At 39.7% G+C, this 21,712-nt stretch overlaps 2 protein-coding genes and 2 non-coding genes across 4 annotated transcripts; all 4 read left to right on the forward strand.

Moving 5' to 3' along the window:
- Window positions 1-1,315: 1,315 nt before the first annotated feature.
- LOC102228125 (transportin-2) lies at window positions 1,316-16,176 on the forward strand. The gene is made up of 25 exons (XM_005806323.2): window positions 1,316-1,400; window positions 2,420-2,519; window positions 3,341-3,416; window positions 4,051-4,200; window positions 4,427-4,533; window positions 4,776-4,909; window positions 5,192-5,273; window positions 5,363-5,485; window positions 5,581-5,699; window positions 6,264-6,324; window positions 6,483-6,657; window positions 6,895-7,047; window positions 8,418-8,643; window positions 8,819-8,990; window positions 9,777-9,863; window positions 9,996-10,103; window positions 10,187-10,345; window positions 10,460-10,547; window positions 10,697-10,795; window positions 11,171-11,266; window positions 11,358-11,433; window positions 11,525-11,624; window positions 11,719-11,793; window positions 12,320-12,455; window positions 12,665-16,176. Exons 2-24 carry the CDS (start codon window positions 2,421-2,423, stop codon window positions 12,425-12,427), a joined length of 2,673 nt encoding a protein of 890 aa, XP_005806380.1. The 5' UTR covers window positions 1,316-1,400; window position 2,420; the 3' UTR covers window positions 12,428-12,455; window positions 12,665-16,176.
- LOC111611746 lies at window positions 2,271-2,338 on the forward strand. Its single transcript, XR_002754201.1, has one exon. It is a non-coding gene; the product is annotated as a small nucleolar RNA SNORD41 (small nucleolar RNA).
- On the forward strand, window positions 4,271-4,338 carry LOC111611747. Its single transcript, XR_002754202.1, has one exon. It is a non-coding gene; the product is annotated as a small nucleolar RNA SNORD41 (small nucleolar RNA).
- Window positions 16,177-17,155: 979 nt separating the features above from the next.
- fbxw9 (F-box and WD repeat domain containing 9) lies at window positions 17,156-21,652 on the forward strand. The gene is made up of 7 exons (XM_014471518.2): window positions 17,156-17,674; window positions 17,767-17,920; window positions 18,282-19,272; window positions 19,562-19,710; window positions 19,800-20,003; window positions 20,084-20,149; window positions 20,604-21,652. Exons 1-7 carry the CDS (start codon window positions 17,562-17,564, stop codon window positions 20,676-20,678), a joined length of 1,752 nt encoding a protein of 583 aa, XP_014327004.1. The 5' UTR covers window positions 17,156-17,561; the 3' UTR covers window positions 20,679-21,652.
- Window positions 21,653-21,712: the final 60 nt, after the last annotated feature.

A 21,712-nucleotide genomic window follows, 5' to 3' on the forward strand; every position in this document is an offset into this window, starting at 1 on the left:
AGCTGCCTTGCCAGTAGTGTGTGTTTTAAAACTGCATTCTATGAATGAAGTGGGGTCAGAGTGAGTTCAAGGATCAAGCATCCCCTAATATAATTATGTTACCCTTAAAATACAGAGAAATTACATCCACATCTTTAAATATATTTAATGAGCTCATACCTGGATTTTTCTACAAAGCATGCAGAATTTCCAAAATGTTTAACTTGTTGAGTGTAAATCTTAATCCTGCTTGCTTTTAAATGTTGACTTGTATTTTCAAATGAAATTTAAAAATCGTTTTGGTCCAGCACTATTCTCTTTATCTTTTGCTTCCAAAAATCCTTTTGAGAATATTGCCTTCTTTAGACTTGTAAAATATTCCTCATGAGTCAAGACTTTGTCTCGTGAATAAAAGAGGGAGTAACTTGTCTTTGACACAGAACTGTGTACGTCAATAACAATTTCCCTTGAACCTTACCTTGTTTGTAGTGTAAATATTATATGCAATACAGCTACTAATTTCACAAGTTCTCGGGTTTACAGAGTGTATGAACCTGTGACCAACAACAAAAGCTCAACCAATGTAAATATCAGCAAAGGTGTTGCTTTTAACTGATCAAGGTGCAAAATGTGTTTGGACTTGTTACTGGCACCTGACTTCTCTTTAAATGGAGAGGTTAATTCTTGAAACAAAAATAATAGATTAGATGTGCTTTTATTTTCACCCTAACTGTTGTTTTTTTTTTAGCATGAAAATGGAGACCTTAGAATGTCATTAAGCCAGTAAGGCGAATTTGTACAACCTCAGAAAATACTGACGGCTGTAAGTAACTCCATTATGACAGAGTTGTACAACTTAGGCTTCATTTGGCGTTAAAATCATGTTGTCCTATGACCACTCAGGTCAGCATAGATAGCTTTCCCCCTTAATAAATTAATTAGAAATGTGTATGTTGTGCTTTCTTAGGTTATACACAAAAGTGGTTGATGATCTGACATACTTAGATGCAATAAGCCATGTCACAACAATCTCTCTGAAGTACACTAGACTTCCCCCAGATACTTGAAAACAAAATATTCCTTCAAGGAAGTTACAAGTTAAGACATTTGGAAGGTACCGTTATTGCAATACAAAAATCTAAAATGTCACAATCACTTAAGATACATTTATTAGCCGAATAACACCAGTAATGACACTTAATAATAGGGGTTTTTTTGTGAGACAAAGTTTTCAAAAATGGGAAGACTATTTTATTCTTAGCACAAGTTTTACACATAATCTCGCGTGACTTTAGCTATCTGAAATCCTGTGCTTAACGGAAGCCGCTGTAGGTCAATTTAAGTCGGCGTGCTCATTTGAACTGATACGAAGCAGAAGACGGGCGGCCCATTACTGATTATACAACTTTCCAATCAATATTGTAGGTACAGTTTCAGAGGGGCTTATTTTCAACAAAATATGTTATTACGTCGTTCGCACGGCATTTTAGAAGACATGTTGACGAAGCAACGATCAAAACGAATGTCGACGTTAGCACGGCTAGTAATTTTAGCATTAGCAGCTTAGCGGCTAACGGTAGCCGGGAAAACGTGTTCAGCTAATTTTTAAAAAATTACTACTGAATTTGTGTCAGTAGCGTGTGACGTTAGACATGTGTTAGAAACTTCTGGTTCTCAGAATAATTGTAGATCGGGTCTGTTTGTGTTACAATAGGGGGAGTTATTAGTTTCAACTCGGGGCACATTGTGAGCATACCGGGGGGAACTGCCTCACCGTGTAGGCCTGAAGTAGAAGGGCAACTTTTGCAGCATCAGGTTTGCTGTATTAAGTAAATCAATTAAAACATGCCACATGCTAAACTACCGGTGTGTTATTCGGTCAGGATAACGCGCCATTATATTCTTTCTGGTGGTCGCATCGTGGTAGTCCCCAGTCGTAGCGCATTTGTTTCCTCGTAACTTTTCTCCGCACGCGTCTCCTCCGATGACCCGCGTGTCTTTGGCCCACACGCTGGCAACCTCCGCGTTGAAATTTGGGCTAAAATATTGAGACCAGCTGCGTGGACTGGCGGACCGGGTGGCGTGGGGGCGGGGATAGGATTAACATGAGGTGGTTAAGCCGGGTCACGGAGATTTTAGCTGGTCGTGTGGTTTAATGGCTTTGTTTTTGTGCCGCAAACATGTTCTACTTAAAACCCATTTGCTAACGGACAAGATTTGTTCCCACTTGAGCCATTCTGCGTTGGTGCCTGTAGATTGTAGCTTGTTGCTAGCCTGACTATACATGTGGATCTGAAATGATGCATTAAAACCACCTGACCTCCACTGATGGTTTTTGTATTCATACTGTCTGATCTGAAGCCACATGCTTTCACCATATTCTGCGTGTTACGTGCATCTCACGGCACATGTTGAAATGTAGCTGCTTCTGTGTCAACAGGATGGAGTGGCAGCCAGATGAACAGGGACTCCAGCAGGTCCTCCAGCTGCTTAAAGACTCCCAGTCGCCCAACACTGTCACACAAAGAGCAGTTCAACAAGTATCCTGCTGCAGTGTAATCTTAAGGGGTAGCTATGCACCCATCTGAATTTTGTGGCCAGTTTCCAATACAAATTTGAGCAGATTCTGATATCTCCTTTAGCACTATAAAAGGGTTTTAAAATGTTCTATAGTGTTTCTGCAATTGATTTTTTTTTTGTGACCATTGGGAAGCCCATGAAAGTTCTAAAAATTAATATTGATCTCACAATTTAATTTGGCATTCTTATATTGGCTATAAATTTTGGTAGCATCACTAAAACCAGAGTTTCCATGTGTATTTTTTTTTTTAATTACTGTAGATTCATTCCTTGTCACTGAGATTATCAAAAAGTTATAAATATGGATGATATAGAAATACTATTTTGTGATGCATTTTGATAGTGATAGAAAATCTTTAAAAATCAATGCTATTTAATTTTGGCAGAAGATTGATCGGTTATATCTGTATCTTCATACAGTCATAAACCTGCAAATGCTGCTTTTAGAAATTAAACTAACTCCTTGTCAAATGAACTCAGTTAATTAAAAAATAGTTAATTAATCCTAAAGGGAAATTAAATAATACAGTAGTTACAATGTTAGTCTGGAGCCGAATATAAACCAACCACCACCAGATTTGTCTGTTCATCTGTAAACGAGTGTGTACTTTTTGGGAAATTGATGCTAAGGATTAACTGTGGTTGTTGAATTCAATATTGAGCTAATTTGACATGTGTAACACAAGCACTTTAACAAAGCTGGAGCTTCTAAACTTTAGACAGTTCCTCAAAGTGTTTCGTCTGACTTGGTGAATAACATTGTCCTTAACTGCTTTACTAGAAACTCGAGCAACTCAATCAGTTCCCCGATTTCAACAACTATCTCATCTTTGTCCTCACTAGACTGAAAACGGAAGGTAAGCATGTGGCGTTTGGTTGAATTCAAACACCTCTCTAGGAATTTGAAGATGAACTTATGTCATGTTTTATTAATTCATACATGATTTTTACAAGCTGCCAACATGTCTTTCTTGCTTCACTAATCATGTTTGGGGACATTCTTCTACACGTAGGAATGTCAACAGGTCTGAAGCACACTGATGCCGTTCTAATTAATTCTGTGCTTACACTTGAGCTGCTGGCATTTAGCTTGGATATTCCTTTTATTAGAACAGGGTTTAGAAGATTGTGTGTTAAGATCTTCTAAATCTTCATGTTTTAGAAGATTTCCTGCTTTAATGTGCCTGATTCAACTGATTGCAGATCAACAAACGCCTGTTAATCAGTCATCAATTGAAATCAGCTGGACTGAAGCAAGGAAATACCTAAAACATGCAGGGAAGTGTGCCTGGAGGACCAGGGTTGGGAAACACTGTATTAGAATGTATACAAAGACAGAAAATAACTAAATCAACTGAATCTGTAACTGCGGCAGAGAATAAAACAAGATGACTCAATGCCAAGTCTTATGTCTGTCTTTTTATGCCCTTAATTTACTGTATTCCTCTCACTCGATTCATATGCCAATTTCTTTATTTCTTCTCTGCTCAGATGAGCCGACTCGCTCTTTGAGTGGTTTGATACTGAAGAACAATGTTAAGGCCCACTACCAGAACTTTCCTTCAGGTGTTTCCGATTTCATCAAGCGGGAATGCCTCAACAGCATCGGCGATCCGTCTCCGCTTATCCGGGCCACCATTGGTGAGGATTTAAAAGAAAAATTTCTCCCCTAAATAAATGAATGAACTGTTCTCGTTATTTCTGTTACCATCTGGAGATGATGCATTTAAAACCTCTGAGTACCCGTGAAGTTCTTTGTATTCATACTGTCTGATCCAGAACCGCTGCAAACACTGTGCCCATATGGTCGATTTTTAAATATGATTGGAGGCTGTTGTATTAATCTCTGCCTTTTCTGCTTTACCAGGCATCCTCATCACTACGATTGCCTCCAAAGGAGAGCTGCAATCATGGCCTGAGCTGCTGCCACAGCTCTGCAACTTGCTCGACTCGGAGGATTACAACACTTGTGAGGTCAGTACCTGCAGAGCTGCGACTTTAATAACGCTATTTTAGACAAAATCTATTTCCTGATGGCTAGCTACTTCTTTAGACCAACTTGTGAACAAGATTGGATTGAAAGTTGAAATGTGTGCAGTGCTTTTAATCCCTATTTCTCTACGTCGATCTTCTGATTTCGTCTCGTTCTCTCCTCTGTGTCTCCGTCTATGTTTGCGTTTGATTTGACAGCCTTTCTGTGTATGTCCGTGTCTCAGGGCTCGTTCGGGGCATTGCAGAAGATCTGCGAGGACTCGTCGGAGCTGCTGGACAGCGACGCTCTGAACAGGCCCCTCAACGTTATGATACCTAAATTTCTTCAGTTCTTCAAGCATTGCAGTCCAAAGATTAGGTACAGGAGAGAGCAGGAAATGCTACTTGTGTGTCTCATGCAGTTGGAGACGTTGCAGATGGTTTGCAGGTCCTAAAGTAATTCCTGACATCTTGCTGTGATCAGAACTAGCCATCTGTCAGCAGCTTGGTTTCCCTTTTAAAGCAGTTTTTTTTTAAATTTTTTTTTTTACTTGAGAATGTTTTAAATGAGGGAAAACATATTTATTCAGTGCAGAAAAAGGTTATATTTGTTTATAAAAAAAATCTTTTTGCTACACTGATGGACTGATTTTTCTTGCAGGTCCCACGCTATCGCCTGCGTGAACCAGTTCATCATCGGGAGAGCCCAGGCGCTCATGGACAACATTGACACCTTTATAGAGGTTAGTTAACTTGTGGTGGTCATTAAATCAGTGTATGCATTGAAAACGGTTTGCATCCTTGACATTGCTTCCCTTCTTCTCTCATTCAGAGTCTGTTTGTGCTGGCAGCAGACGAAGACTCCGAGGTCCGTAAGAACGTGTGCAGAGCGCTGGTCATGTTGTTGGAAGTCCGCATCGACCGTCTAATCCCCCATATGCACAGCATCATTCAGGTGAGTTCAGGCCAGCAGGCGGCTTTAGAGAAGCTAAGCGAACGTTTTGTCCATATAGGGCGACCTATGAACTCTGTTTTCTCCGTCTCCTACAGTATATGCTGCAGCGGACTCAGGATCCTGATGAGAACGTGGCTCTGGAAGCCTGCGAGTTCTGGTTGACTTTAGCGGAGCAACCAATTTGTAAGGAGGCGCTGTCTGGACATCTGGTGCAGTGAGTAACTTTTGTACTGTTAGTGTAGTCTGGTGGTTTACTGTTGAATTTGAGGAATAAAGGTGATGGATAGCTTGTAATTTGTAAGCAAAGTTTCTTTCATTCAATCATCACCTGATCCAGAATTTCTTTGGATCGTCTTGTAGGTTCTGAAAGGGTGGTTGTGTGTTGGTTGCAGAAGTGTGATATGAAAGTGGTTCAGGGTTGATCAATTCTACTTGCACTCAAAACGCATTCAGTCACACGGTGGCAGCAGCAATGTTAAGCTATGAGGTTGCTTAGCTTCTTTGTGCAATTGAAGCTGGTCAGAATCTATAGATGAAGCTTGATATCGTTCACATCCTTCAGGACGAAGCATGTTTGTGTTAGGATGGCCTAGTCAAATCTAAGTAGCTCCAACATCCCCCTTTCTCTACTTTATATTGATCCGTCAACTAAAGTCCAAAGAAAATGCTTTGAAGTTTTAAGTAAAATCACAAAACATAAAGCTCAAGAGGTGTTTTTTTTTCTTCTTCTTCTTTTAGCTGCTGTTCTACTCACTAATTCATTCTTCTCCCCCTTTAGACTGATCCCTGTTCTGGTAAACGGGATGAAGTATTCAGAGATCGACATCATACTATTGAAGGTAAGAATAGTATTTGATACTTTGCAGATGTAACACAGAGTCTGAAGGACTCTGACACACTTGCTGATGCGCCTGAGGCGTTCACGTTTGAATTTACTGCAAAGAGCTCGTTATGACGGAGCAGCTTGGTGCTGAGGCGGTACTTCCTGGTTTTTCAGGGAGACGTGGAGGAAGACGAGGCAGTGCCGGACAGCGAGCAGGACATCAAGCCCCGCTTCCATAAGTCGCGCACTGTCACCTTGCAGCACGAAGGAGGGGAGGGGGAAGAGGACGAAGACATCGAAGATGAGGATGACGACGACGATGATGACGCGCTGACTGACTGGAACCTGCGTAAGTAATGAGAAATTTAGTTCGTGTGGTCAGAAAAGGATGTGTGGGTTTTTCAAACTTTAAGTCTGGTTCTCATTGCAATTTTAGTAAAAGTAAGCGATTTATTTCTGAACCAACCTAATTTATTTTCCAAGTATGGAAACTGAAACCTCCTTTGTTAATTTGTCTGTATATATAAATTATGTGATTTATTTTTTTTTTTCCTTCCCTTTTTTTTTTTTTTCTTTCAAATCTTAGGAAAGTGTTCAGCTGCAGCACTCGACGTTCTGGCCAACGTGTTCCGTGACGAGCTGCTGCCTCACCTTCTGCCGCTTCTGAAAGGGTTGCTCTTCCATCCGGACTGGGTCATCAAGGAGTCTGGCATCCTGGTGCTTGGAGCCATAGCTGAAGGTCAGAATAGCAGAATGACCTTCTGTTGCTGCGGCATTCAGTCCATGTTGTGAAAGGGTGCAGTTTTTATTTACATGCAGGTATTTAGTGTTTGTGGTGTTTAGGAGAAAATCTATGGAATGGGATTTGTTGTTTTTAATGATCAGTTTGCTAAATCTTGCTAAAGGTAAACACAGACATCGATGTGTCAAACTTAAAAGCGGAGAAATTTTAAATACGAGAACATGAAAACTTAAGGCTAAGATGTTCATAGCTCTCCTAACTGCAATATTATGTTTTAAATTGACTTTTTTTTTTTTTTTAATAAATTTACACTTTTTAGTTTTCTTTAAGAGGTGTGGCTGTTTGATACGTGGATCATTTTATATTGAGTGAATTATATCCTGGTAGTTTTGTCTCACCTGAAGTGCTTAGTTTAAAACCTTACACCTCTGTATCTTATTTACAGATGACTGCTTTCTTAGCATGACATTTGCCCATTTAAGTAACTAACTTTTTTATTTATTTTATTTTAATGGCAGCATCAGCCTTGCAGAATCACATCCATATTTATGCATTCAGGAGATGCATCACTCTGAATTTTTGAGGTTGAGTTCCAATCATGTATATTTTTCTTCAATAAATCTAAGAGCAGCAGCATAAAACTTTTTGATCAATAAAATGCTTTTTAATTGCTGTATAGTGTTTTACTAATGTTTTTAAAATGGACATAAATAGTTGAGTCTTTCAATTGTATTTTGAATAAATTTAGCGGTTGGCGTGGCTATCTTTACCTATACAGCCGTATCTGTGTGTATTCCCTGGAAAATGTAAATGATTGCCCTTTGAACTCTGAGATTTCCATAAAGCTATCAATAAATTCAGCTCCCAAGACCTTATAGCTGTTGGCCATGGTGTGTTCAGCTATAAAAAAAAAAAGATTGAAATGTTGAATTTCTGATCATTTTATTTTCAACTAATCAGTACCTGGACATGATGAAACACCCAGCTCATTGAGACAAAATGATACATTTTGTTCCCAAAACATTTTCTGATCCAGATACTGAATAATTAATGACTCTAGTTGGTGCAGTGGAGCATTTGTTCAGACTTGGCCCAGCAGTGCTTTAGCCATGCTGAAGTTTTGACATCAGAAATGCGGATCCTGTACAGGGAAGTGTTGAACTTGTCTGATTCTGCTCACCAGCTGATTTCTCTGCTACTCTAACCAGCGAGGGGTGCCTTCTGTTTTAAACTGTTTATAGACATCTAGAACAGTTCATGAAGAAATCACTGTTACTTTTGCAGCCACTATCATTCAATTTGCTCCATTTATTATTGGTTTGTAAAAGTAAATTTCTCCTGTTCTTGTGGTTCCCTTCCCACCCCAGGTTGCATGCAGGGCATGGTGCCCTACCTGCCTGAGCTCATCCCTCACCTCATCCAGAGTCTAAGCGACAAGAAGGCCCTGGTGCGCTCCATCGCCTGCTGGACCTTGAGTCGCTACGCGCATTGGGTGGTCTCCCAGCCCCCAGACTCCTATCTCAAACCTCTCATGACTGAGCTCCTGAAGCGCATCTTGGACAGCAACAAGAGGGTGCAGGAGGCCGCCTGCAGGTGAGCCGCTATCCTCTCCTCCTCTGCTCCTCTTTATGTGGACATGATAATTTCTGCACATTGATTAACAGTGATACACTTTTTTTTCTCCCTCTGATGCATGTTCTGCTTGTGTTAAACTTTATGAATTACACCCAGATTGAGAAAAATAAGAATTTCCATCTTGGGTTTTCAGCTCCTTTGCCACCCTGGAGGAGGAGGCGTGCACAGAACTGGTCCCCTACCTGAGCTTCATCCTGGACACTCTGGTGTTTGCCTTCGGGAAGTACCAACACAAGAATCTCCTCATCCTGTACGATGCTATCGGGACTTTGGCAGATTCAGTGGGTCACCATCTTAATCAACCTGTAAGTGTCTTCCCTCTCCCTCCTCTGTAAGTCAGTTCTTTCTTGCCTCTATGACCTCAGTGTTTTGATTTGAGTCCATTTGAGATGATGCGTTTAGATTTGCATAGACGGGAGAATAATAGGCTGACTATTGTCTGTGAATTTGCAAGTGTGTCATCAGTGTTGCCGTTGAAGGTGTGTCTTGGAGGAAATTGAAGTTGCAATTCCAACGGAAAAACAAACTAGGACATAACTACTTTAGCACTATTCTAATCCAGGAAAAAAACTAAAGGATTTGAAAATACAAAATTCTGTATTACCAATCTCTACAAATTACTCATTTAAAGTGATCACCATCTTCACATGACGAAAAACTGAATGATTCATAAAAAAAAATTGATCCAGATACTATAAAGTTTGTGACTCTTTAGTTGCCAGGCACAGAAATTTGCCAAGTAGAAAAGCAACGATTATGCCTTTCTGGACCAATACTGATTTCCAGCTAGTCTGCTTTTCTTTCCCTTTTTAAAAAATATCTATAATGGATAAAAGTAATTAATTTGCTGCAGATGCTTTGATGGAGGAAGTAGTTCAGAATCCAACAGGAGAATTTGGCTCTTTACGTTTCATCAAAGCAAATGTATCTTGTGTAGACATGCTAAACTTGCTGTGGGCTGATCTGTTAATAGACCTTCAAAGGTGGGAGCATGTAGTTTTTTAATGTTTATAGTAGAGGAGTGGTAAGACTTTTTTTTTTTTTTTTCACTGCTTTATTTACTCATCACTAATCAGAGGCATGTTTTCTAGGAGTACATTCAGAAGCTGATGCCCCCTTTAATAGCAAAGTGGAATCAGCTAAAAGATGAAGACAAGGATCTTTTCCCATTATTAGAGGTAAGTGTCTTTTGGGTAAAAATATATTTTCTCATGCAAGTTCTTTCAAATGACCAAAATCATAAATTAAACGAGAGTTTTCCAGCTACTGGCATGTTTAAGCAAACCCCTTAATTGTTGTTTTTCTTCCAGTGTCTGTCGTCCGTAGCGACAGCGCTGCAGAGTGGCTTCCTGCCATATTGTGAGCCCGTTTATCAGCGCTGCGTCACGTTGGTCCAGAAGACGCTTGCTCAGGCGATGGTGAGAACCCAAAAACACTCTCTAAACATTTTTCTTAAGAGTTTCCACACATGTGAAGCATACGCCTTCTCCTGTCTGTCCAGATGTATAACCAGCATCCTGACCAGTACGAGGCTCCAGACAAAGATTTTATGATCGTGGCCTTGGATCTGCTGAGTGGACTTGCCGAGGGTCTCGGTGGCCACGTGGAGCAACTAGTGGCTCGATCGAACATAATGACCCTTCTTTTTCAGTGCATGCAGGTGTGAGCAGAATTTTTGATTCTTCACGTTTGTGATTTAAATACTGGATATGTTATTTTTTTTGTTTTTTTTTTACTCTTAAGTGTAACAGTGATTTTTCTGGTTCTGTCACAGGACACCATGCCTGAAGTGAGACAAAGCTCCTTCGCCCTGCTGGGGGATCTAACCAAGGCGTGCTTCCTCCATGTGAAGCCCTGCATTGGTAAGTCACTTTAATCTCCAGTAAATAAATGTCACCTAGAAATAAGTTTGTATCTGCTGTAGTCATACATGGCTCGTCTTTAACTAACGAAGCCTGAAAATAAATAGCATTATCGTTTTGTAACCGTTGTGTGCTTTACCTACTTCCAGCTGAGTTTATGCCCATCCTGGGGCTCAACCTGAACCCAGAGTTTATCTCTGTGTGTAACAACGCCACCTGGGCCATCGGGGAGATCTCTATGCAAATGGGTAAGAGAGCTGCTCCTGGTTTAAATGACTTATTTCTGTTTTTAATTAAAAAGTGATCAGTATTTGGACGTGATGAAACACCCAGCTCATTGAGACACAATGATACATTTTGTTCCCAAAACATTTTCTGATCCAGATACTGAATGGTTCTAGTTTAGGGTAGAGTTTCTAGTCTTGTAAGATAATTTTTTTCTTGTTTGTTTGTAAACTGTGTTGCTCTTTTTTCTTATGCATTTATACTTAGATTTGTATCTATAGGATATGAATATCAGTGTCTTATAGAAGTTCATAAATCCATTATTGTTGCAGACGATTTTTTTTGTTGTTGTTCCAGTTGTCTTCACTTGTCTTCTCTGCTCTTCCTCCTCTGTGTAGGTGCAGAGATGCAACCTTACGTTGGCATGGTGCTCCCTCACCTGGTGGAGATCATCAACAGACCCAACACACCCAAAACTCTGCTGGAAAACACAGGTACACACACACACGATCAACGATACACACAAGTTCTCTTGACAGAACAACAGATGACCTGAAGCGTTTTGTTGCGTTTTGACGTCTGCAGCCATTACGATCGGCAGACTCGGGTTCGTCTGCCCTCAGGAAGTGGCTCCACAGCTCCAGCATTTCATCAGACCCTGGTGCGTCACTTGTAAAAGTTTCTGTTTTTGGAAATAGTCTTAAAACAAATATGTTGATGTTTGTTTGTTTTTTTTTGTTTTTTTATAAAAGGTGCACGTCATTGAGAAATATTAGAGATAACGAGGAGAAGGATTCGGCTTTTCGGGGAATCTGTGTTATGATTGGTGTCAATCCTGCAGGAGTAGTACAGGTGAGGTGATTTATTTCTGCTGGACATATGTCGGATTATAAAACTACGACGGTTCTATGTTGGTGTGCTAAGAGAACAAATCTCATCTTTGCAGGACTTTATTTTCTTCTGTGACGCTGTGGCTTCATGGGTCAATCCAAAGGACGACCTGCGAGATATGTTTTATAAGGTAAGTGACAGATGAGGAGTAATCCTAATCTTTCCCTGTTCGGTCTCTGCTCACCACACTGTGATGATCATTCATCAGACATTCGAAATCTGATTTCAAGGTGTGGATGATTATGATTCTGAGAAGTGTGGTTCAAGCCTCTTTTCACAAAACCCTCTCAAAGTTTATTGGTCTTTGAGAGGGCAAGCTTCTTTTATTACACCATTATCAATAAATTACTTGAAAATGGTCTCAAATCAACAACATTATTGCTTATCGCAATAATTACTGGGACAATTTATTGTGAGGGGCCCATTTGTATTTGCCCTTAATACCTACACCAGATGTATCTCGGTGTGATATGATTTATCACCTCCATCCAAATCCAATTAAAAAATTTTTTTCTCCGTTCTGGTTCTGTTCAACATATGCATATGCTGTATGCTAATGGGCATACATATAAATGTATGCCCATTAGCCTTCCAGTGCAGATTCAACTATGAAAGCATGTCAGAGAGCTTAGATGTTTTTTTTTCTCTCTCTCCAGATCCTGCATGGCTTCAAGGACCAGGTTGGAGAAGAGAACTGGCAGCAGTTCTCTGAGCAGTTCCCCCCTCTGTTGAAAGAGCGACTATCGGCCTGCTACGGTGTCTAATCCAACCCTTGTTTCACTGACCTGTCAAGTAAGTAAGTCCTTGCCATCGAAAGGCCATTTCCTCCAGGTCGAAGGCCTCTGGATGTGATGAAACACCCAGCTCATTGAGAACTAATGATACATTTTGTTCCCAATTTCATCGTTCTGATCCAGAATCCCACTTTTCACCAGTGCAGGTGTTTCTCACCAGTGAAGTCTCTTGTTAAATGATTTTTGTCTTTTTTTTTTTTCTTCCAGGTTCATGAAGGGGAGGGTAACAGGGGAACTCATTGCACTGCCCAAATCATGGGGAGAAAGTGGAGCTGGAGGGATGCGACTGGCCCCGATCCTCCAGTCTGCGGATGGCCTCCTTTTCCCCTGCGCCCTGTTTGTCTCTGAGGGAGGGTGGGATGAGGGCGGTAGCTGAGGGAGGGTAAACCAGGGATATATGTATACCTCTCGTAATAAATGCCTCACTGCTAGAAACTCAAAAGTGACTTTCGCCAACCGCAATCCAGGGACCTCGGGTAGGTGAGGGCAACACAGCGGGGTTGGGGGGGGCAGAGTTCAGACCCCCCGTCTTCACGATTGGATTGTTCATACAAGTTAGTGACGTCTGGATGGGGAGGGGGGTGGGCAGATAGGTACAAAAAGTAATTATCCGAACCAGCAAATACTACAAAGCATGTAGGACGCTCACATGTAGCTGTTAAAACAGAAAACGGATGCTTTTACTTTGTAATGTTGTGCACAGAACCTTTGCACCTTTTCCAAGAGAATTGCATACACCTTTCTATATGCACACTCGTACAAACGCGCATCTTTGTTCATATGTACATTTCCGTCTGATCTGTAGATTTCCTTTCTAACTTTAGGACTTTATTTCTTTCCCGTCAGCAGAAGCAGTTAAGGTTTACGTCAACCCAGTTCCAACATACTATAATCCACATAATCTAGGCTTTAAGTTGCATGTTCACGTGAATGTCTCGTTTATTTGTGGCACTAATCGGCAGTTTTCGGGCCGTCTGCCGCGTTGGCTCATGTGTCCCCTCCGATCATTCTAATCATCGCCCCCTATAGTTTTAACCGAGGTTGTTTGCGTTAAGACCGGCTATAGATAAATTCAGGAAATAAGTTAATGTTTGATGCATCAAGATTGCTAATACTGTAAGCAGATCAAGAATCGCATTCGCTGCTGTGGCTTTGTTGTTAGTATATTTAAAGAAATGGACTCACCGAGAGAAATCACCAAGAACGAGTTCCTACTGGTATAAATGCACTTTTTTTTCTGTTCCGATGAAATAGAATTTCTATTGTAAGACGTACAGTGATAATATACTGAAGTTGTTAGCTTCTCTGGATAAGTGACTTTTAGGACTGCTGTAAGCAAAATGATAATAACGTTAAGAGTAAGACTTAAGCGAGGCCATAGATTCATAACTCCTGAACGGGGATGAATAGGATCATAGGAAGAAGGCACTGCACCTATAAATGCATCGGAAATGGTTTCTGCCTCTCTCTTCACACTTCAGGGTTAGAGATGCACTGAAGAGATTTTTGTGGCCAATTTTCAATCTCTGTTGTTTTAATTTGTCAATCCACCAGTACTAGTTTTAGCCGATTCTGATTTCGGTTTAAAACCAATTAATACAATCTATAAATTTTATTTTTAGATTACAATAATAATAATATATGTCACTTCTTCTTTCTTTTTTTATTCCAGTCTTACTATTAGCTGTTATTTGTAGTGTGAGAAGAGGAGGGTTCATGCCATATGTGCTAGAGTTGCTACTTTAATGCAAAGATTGTATGTCGACAGTCAGCATTACTGAAACAAGTGTCTCCTTGTGTATTCCCTAAAGAATGTAGATCCTTAAGGCCTTGTCAGACCTTACTGTGTTTGGGAACACAAGTAAGGTTCTATTTATGCTATTTTTTAGCTTTGGTCACTAAAAGAGATGTAAAGTTTTCACTGCAACCTCTTATGGGGTGGTAGCCTTGAGTAAAAAAAAGAATAAAATAATTTCACATCAGAATATTAATCTCGTTTTTGCTTCTTTGTGGCTCTTGAAGGATGAATTATCCACACTGGGAGAGCAGCACTGCCACCATGTGGCACTTTGTGGTAAAGGAGACCAAGAAACTTTAATTGGACATGTTAACTAAGATTTCTAAAAGGTTGTCAACATATGTATTAAAAAATCTAATCTTACTTTATTGCAGCCTAAAAAAAACCAAATGTTTTATTGTGCAGAGCCACCTCTAAATTCAATTGAAACTGGCTACTTCAGAGTAATCTTCACTTAAGAGTATTGCATATGGGACATTCACTGACTGGGAAAATATCAGATATCCAAGTTTCAACCTTTTTTTTCCCCTCAGTGCATCTCTATTCTTGGTTATTAATTTTTGAGGCATCCCTGATCTTAAACATTAGAGTTTTAGCAGTTTTATAGCTTGGCTGCTGGACTTACATGGTACTGCTCCTGCTTCCTATCAAACTAGTGATTGTTGCCATATGTTCTCCTGTTGATACTGTGTAGGCTACGTCTGGGAATGCTGGGAGTCATTTTAATTCTTAGATTACACTGGTTACCTTATCCGTGGGAGTGTTGGTTATATTTTTTAAGTTCTTGTCCATAGTTGATGGTTTTTCCTGTTGGCGTTTACAGATGTACTTCTTAGACATAATTTTGCACCAGCCCTACTCTGAAATTGTTCTAGGGAGTACCGTCTGACTCAGGCCTGCTTTCATGTAGCTCCCAGATGTATTTGGTTGCCAGAGAGTAAGTGATTTTGGTTGTCAGGTTGCTTAAAAAAAAAAACTCCAAAGATGAAGGTGTTTTCATAAAAATAAATCTATTCCTGCCTGATTGAATAAAGAGATGCCAGCTTCTGTTGATGGATTATGCATTTTGTAGGTTAATGTGATTTTTTTTTTTCTTCCTTCCACAAATGTGACAGATTAATTTTTTGTTACTGATATGACTGTTTAGGATCTGAAACCACTTTCTGCAGCACCACAGTGAGACCACGGCTCATTTGGAGGTGCAAAAGGAAGCATTGACAAGCGCTCACAAGTGAAATCGTGCCGAATACAGTAGAATGTTTCATTCGGTAATAAAAAAAAGCAAAGTAAACTCCCATGTATGTTCCGTTTTTCCACTTATAATTTTTTTTTCTTTTGTTTACTGTTCATGACAGTTTTTTTTATTTATTTATTTTTATTTGTTTTATGTATTTTATTGTGCTATTATGCACAATTTCTTTTTATTTTTTTGGATTTCAAAAGGTTTTTTTTTTATTCTTTTTATTTAAAGAGAAGCTTTCTTTTGTTTTACAGCTTATCATCTGATTATGTTACATTTGATGTGGGCTGAAGGCAAGTCAACGCCGGAAGATAATTTGAGGGGGAAATGTGGAAAACAAATCAACCTTTTTCTATTCTAAAGCTTGGCAAATGAATTTAATTTCTTTTTTGCTGACCTGTGGTGCAGGTGGGATTTGATCTGATGTACCCTTGTGTAGTAATTGTGAAGAGGGGAAACTTTATCCTTTTTAGATCTTTGAGTTGGCTGAAAGTTTTGTACCGTAAATGATAAATGTATAGAACAATCATTGTGTTGAGAGTAACATCTGAAACCTGTCTTGTTTGGATTATGTGCCATGGCACCTGACAACAATATGGAATGAATGCCACTCTTAGAGACTTCATGAGCAGTTTTTTTGCTTTTAAATTTCTACAAAATAAAACGTGAATTATCCTGGAATTGGAGTTTTTTTTTCTGTATTTTTTGCCTTGAACTATAAATTACTAGTGCAAGTACATCTCAGCAGAATTAACTGTCCTTGACTGGTAAATTTCAGTAGTGGTGTATGTGGTGCAATTAATGCACTTTTTTTCTCTCCCTTTTTATTGTTCCAAAATATGAACCAAATGTTGATCAGGTGAGAATGACCTGAATAGATACCAAAAGTTATCATTTAATTTATTGAAAGCTGTCAAAGCAACTAGGTCTTGTGTGAAAAATAGACTGGGATGTCAGATATGAAATGAACATATACTGTAGATGCCATCAATAAAATTTTGGTTCAATTTTTAAGTCTGGTCATAACTGCTAGACAGTTTAAAGTTATGCTTGATTATGGATCAGAGAAAAAAAGATGTAAATTAGTGCATAATAAAAGACGTGAAGAACCAAGCAATAAAATAACATTAGTGCTTATAACCAGGCTGGACAAAGCATAATAGTAAATATTATGCTTTGTCTTAAAATGTGAATATGCTCCAAGCAAGGTTGAATCTTCAGTTGAATAACATTAATGCTTAATTATATTTACGTCCTAAATAAAATGGGCTCCTGTTTTTTTTTTATTCTTCGGGTAAGTTTGTCTAAGGCCGCGCCCACTGAGTGGCAACAAGAAAAGTCGGAAAAAAAGATGGTTGCGGACTTTATGAGTAATTTCGATTTACATAAAAATAAATAACATAAGAATACATGCTTTTGCTTTGACCAAACGACTAAAATAGCAAAAGTAACACTGAGAAAATAATGATGGAAGCCGAGACGAACGTTTTGCCACTCAAAAGTGTTTACCACAACGTCGCGCAATGACGTAGGTTTAAACCCACTGTAAAATCAGGGTGCGGCAACGATAATAACGTAACACTCAAGTTAGTTGAAAAGAAAACATCCCAAGGAAACTCTGGTGAACATAAAATAATTTAGAACTGGAAAGACAACGAATTTCTCCAAGGTGAACATTGTTGCGGTTAATGACGTCATCTGTGTGCACCGGAAGTTGTATTTTGAACTTTGGATTTTTGCCAACATCACTAAGGTAGAGTGTTTTGACTGTTATCGCTTGTCATATTCCGTGTCGGATGAGGTTTTTTTTTAGACGTAACACACCTTTTTAAACACTCGCAACCGGAGACAGTAACTTCACCGTGAACCTAGCAAAGTGTATGCAAAGCTGTTAAAATATAGGGATTTTTAAACTAGATGGCTACTGTTTAATCAAAATATCAGATGTAACTGTCACATTAGGAAAATTTGGGACGTTTTTTTTAAGTTAATGAATCAGCATCATTAATTAAGAGAGATGTTTGCTTACAGCTGTTGAGTTAGTGGTCATTTTAGGAAAAAGAGAGATGTCTGAGGTTAGAGTTAACCAACATGAAACAGAATCAGGGAAAGGAGTTCCGGGTGGACTGGATCAGCGGAAATCTCCATGTACTGACCGTTCCAACATGGAGCTCCAGGGGTAAAGCCATCTTTTTCCATCGATCTATGTCTTCATGTTTATCGAGATGGAGATGAGTCATGACTCATTTTTTTCCTGCATATTCCTTTCAGTCTTTCCCCTCCTGTTAGCTCACCATCAGCAGTACCAAGTCCCTCACCATCTGCTTCTGCTGAATCAAGTGACTTGTTGTTATTACCGTGGGAGATCCTCACTCACATAGCTTCATACCTTCCTGCACATTGTTTGATCAATGTGCTGCCAAAGGTAGGATGGACAAGCCCGAAAATTTGTCAGAATTACCCTTGAACATTTTAATGGTAAACTTCTGTATTTTATCAGAATTTATGCGGAGAAACAAAGCAGTGCCCAGCTGAAAAGTGGAAGTAGTTTTTCTTTTCCAAATAAAAATCTGAAAATGGATGTTTGAAACATTCATTATCCAAGTTGAGCCAAATAACAACTCAGGCTTTTATAGGCTTTTATGTCATTTACCATTTTGTTTTGGTCTACTTTTTGAAATGCCAACTGGAGTTTGAAGATGTAATATTAGACAAATTTGAAAAATTCAAGGGTAATAACCACTTCTGCAAGAAGAGAAGATTTATCATCTTTTACCATGTTTCAGGTATGTCGCACTTTGAGTACAGTGGGTGAAGACACCACAGCTTGGCAGCTACGGGCACAGAGACTAATTGGATCAAGAGTGAGGTTTCCAGTTGGGCCGAGGGATGATTTTGACTGGCCCACTTCTTGCCTGGAGATGGAGCAGCTCATTACCTTCTGGGCAGGTGAAGTGCAACATGTGGGCAAACAATCAGAGGAGGAAATGGATCTAGTGAGGCTGGAGGAGAGAGGACAGGTTGCTGAAGGACATGAAAATGAAGGAGGAGAGGGGCTGGCTAGGGTGGGAGTGGCAGCACAGGAGGTTGCTTATGGTGCTGATGAAGGTATAGAAGTAGTAATGGAAGTGGAGAATGATGAAATACAGCCAGTCTTAGATGTGGATCAGGTGGAACAGTTGAGAGAGGGATTGGAAGGCAGGCTGGAGGTTGATGCAGCTGCACTGATTGAAGATGGAAGGATGGAACTCAATGCCGATGTGGGACCAGACGCAGCTCAACATGACCAAAACGACTTTGCCTACCCAAGACATCTCAACGACAGGGGAAGAGTGGAAATGGTCCAAGACCAACCTTCCAGAAGTCCTAGTCCTCCCCCGGCACTGGAGTGCATTACATTACCCTCAAGCCACATTGCCCTGGTCAACTCGGTGCTCCTCCTTGGAGGAAAGGGAGCAGTTTGTGCCACGGGGTCGCGAGACTATGATGTGAAGCTTTGGGACCTGGAGGAAGGCTCTAACGGTACACTGCTGCACACGTTGGGAAGGAAAGGTGACTTCACATCCCATCAGGGCTGGGTCTGGTGCCTAGCATCCGAGGGTCCTCTGCTGGCCTCAGGGAGCTTTGATAGCACAGTGAGGCTGTGGGACTTACAGGCAGGCGGCACCAATAGAGGCCTGATCAGGACCGGGTCAGCTGTTCTCTGCCTATCCTGTCAGAACGATGTTTTACTGGCCGGGACGTTTAACAAGAGGATCAATATGTATGACACGAGAGGTAAGAACACTTAACACATAGAGTTCCTTGTGAAAGTATTTGTAGCACGTAAATCCAGTTTTTCTTTCCTTCCTCTTCAACAAAATGTTTTTAGTGTTGGTCTTCTTTATAAAGTGCCTATAGAAAACATTGAGGCTTTAAAAATTAAGTCATGAATTAAGTTAGTTAGTTTTGTTGTATAGTCTGTTCACTGACAATTACTCCTGCTCTTAAAGAAAATCTGGGTTTTTTTCTACATTTTTAAACATACAAATGACAGCATGGCCTAACGAAGTTATTTTTTTTCCAGCTGCTGAACCACTGATTAAAAGTGTCCATCTCCATGGTAATGCTGTAATGTGTCTGGCTGCTGACGACACATACATCGTCTCAGGGAGCGAAGACTGCACTGTGGCAGTCTATGACTGCAGGGCAATGAAAGCATTAAAGAAAATTAAGGTGGAGATAGATATTACTGCCTGTAGCGTTTATTTTTGCTCTTGTGCATCCAGATTTAAGACTGATAGTGTCAATGTTTCTGTTTGCAGCTGAGCTCCTATTTATCCTCCATGAGCTACAGTGGCTATGAGGTTTGGGCTGGAGACAAGAAAGGCATGCTGCACTCCTTCTCCATGCAGACTGGCACCTTAAAACTCCTGTCCAGGTTTGATGTGGGACACACGGCTCTGGTTACTGGCATCCACAAGTCTGCAGGATGCCTTTACACCTGCTCTACCGATAAAACTGTCAAGGTGGGTTTCAGTGAGAAGTTGTGTTGTTTTGACTTCTATACCCAGTACAGTCCTGTTTTGTAACCAAACGTGTTTTGCAGATCCATATCCCAAGTGGACCACCAAGGACTTTATGTACACTGTGTCATGCCGGTGTAGTTCATGGGGTCAGTTCTATAAATAAAAATATCAATGTTTAATGACAGTAACCAAATGTTTGTGTATACACAGCTGAAACCAGTTATTTGCATTCTGCGTACAAAAAGACTCACCTTTTTTTACACACATTAAATGAGACTAAAATGCTGCACTGATGAGTCAATGAGGATTACAAAAATAATTTCTGTTAGTTAAATTTAAGAATTACAGGAGGAATATTGTTGTATCTTTAGACAACATTATGACTTCTGATCCTGTAACACCAGTGGCTAAAAGGCCACTGAGGGAAAAAAGGTAATGTGTCTTTTTATATGGCGAAGGTAAATATCTAACTTTATATTTAGCTCCTACTTTTAATAAAATGAGCATATTATTGTTTTTGAAAAGTTAAAGTGATGACCTAATCCTTTTCTTATTATTTCATCTGTTTCTGTCCCTCCTACCGTTTTCTTCTAATGTCAGCTGAGTGTGGAGGCTGGAATCGTTGCTGTGTCCACCGGCGATGAGACGGTGAATATCTGGAGGCCCAGGAAATAAAATGCCACTGGAGATTTTGAAAAACGTTTCATACAAGATCTGCACTTGATGGCCATATCGTTCTGTCTGCATTGTGAAATTTATGGATAAATGGTTAAAAAAAAAAGAGGCTCTTTTGATGAGGGAGTTTTTATTACTTACTAATAAATGTACACTGACAATAGAAAGAAAGCAGGATAATAAAGTGCATTTTCACTAAAGGATTTCAAAAAATACGTTTTAGACAATGGACTCAAGAAAAAAACAGCATATTTTGCTTTGCTTTGTCAATAAACCTTATGCAACATTTGACAGATTTGGACCTGGACTTTAAACCACTCTGTCTGCATTCCTGTCAAAATGTGTTAATCGTCCTACCTAATCGATTCGGTTCTTCAGCCTCTTGTGTTTTTATGGACCCAGATACACAAGCACACACAAACACACACACACACACACAGCAAAATTAGCAAGTCCCCCCCCCCCCCTTCAGGTCAAGCCTTAAAACCTTGTAGTTTATGAAATCCTGCAGTAGAAATCTGAGCTTTATTAACATGTTTCTGTTTTTCTTTTTGTCTATTTATATTTGTTGGTGAAAAGATAAATGCATCCCTGGATATTATCTTAAGGAAGGAATATTTCCATATGGAAATCCAATAAACTAATATATGAAGTGAAATTACACATGTCACAAATGTGTGGTACAATACACTTGCAAATAGTGTATTCCAAGCAAGCTACTCTAATCTAACACAATAGGAAGTTACTGCTATTTGGCAGTGAGTGTAAACCTGCTCTGTCTGCTTAAAACAACAGCTTTATAAACCTTCAGCCACACTGCCAGATAAACAAACTGTTCCTTTTACTGTCTTTTAAGGTTCAAACTGAACATTTATTTTGAAAACCAGATGTTCAGTGTTGATGGAGTCCTGATTCATTTCCAAGTCATTTTGTCTTACACTCTTATTTGATAGATTTAATTAAAGAATGTTTCTGTTGTTTTGGTAATTTTTGCTATTGTGTAATTTATATCTTGTAATATTTATTCATGTTCA

The sequence above is a fragment of the Xiphophorus maculatus genome, chromosome 16 (assembly GCF_002775205.1).
Source record: "Xiphophorus maculatus strain JP 163 A chromosome 16, X_maculatus-5.0-male, whole genome shotgun sequence".
Taxonomy (NCBI): domain Eukaryota; kingdom Metazoa; phylum Chordata; class Actinopteri; order Cyprinodontiformes; family Poeciliidae; genus Xiphophorus; species Xiphophorus maculatus.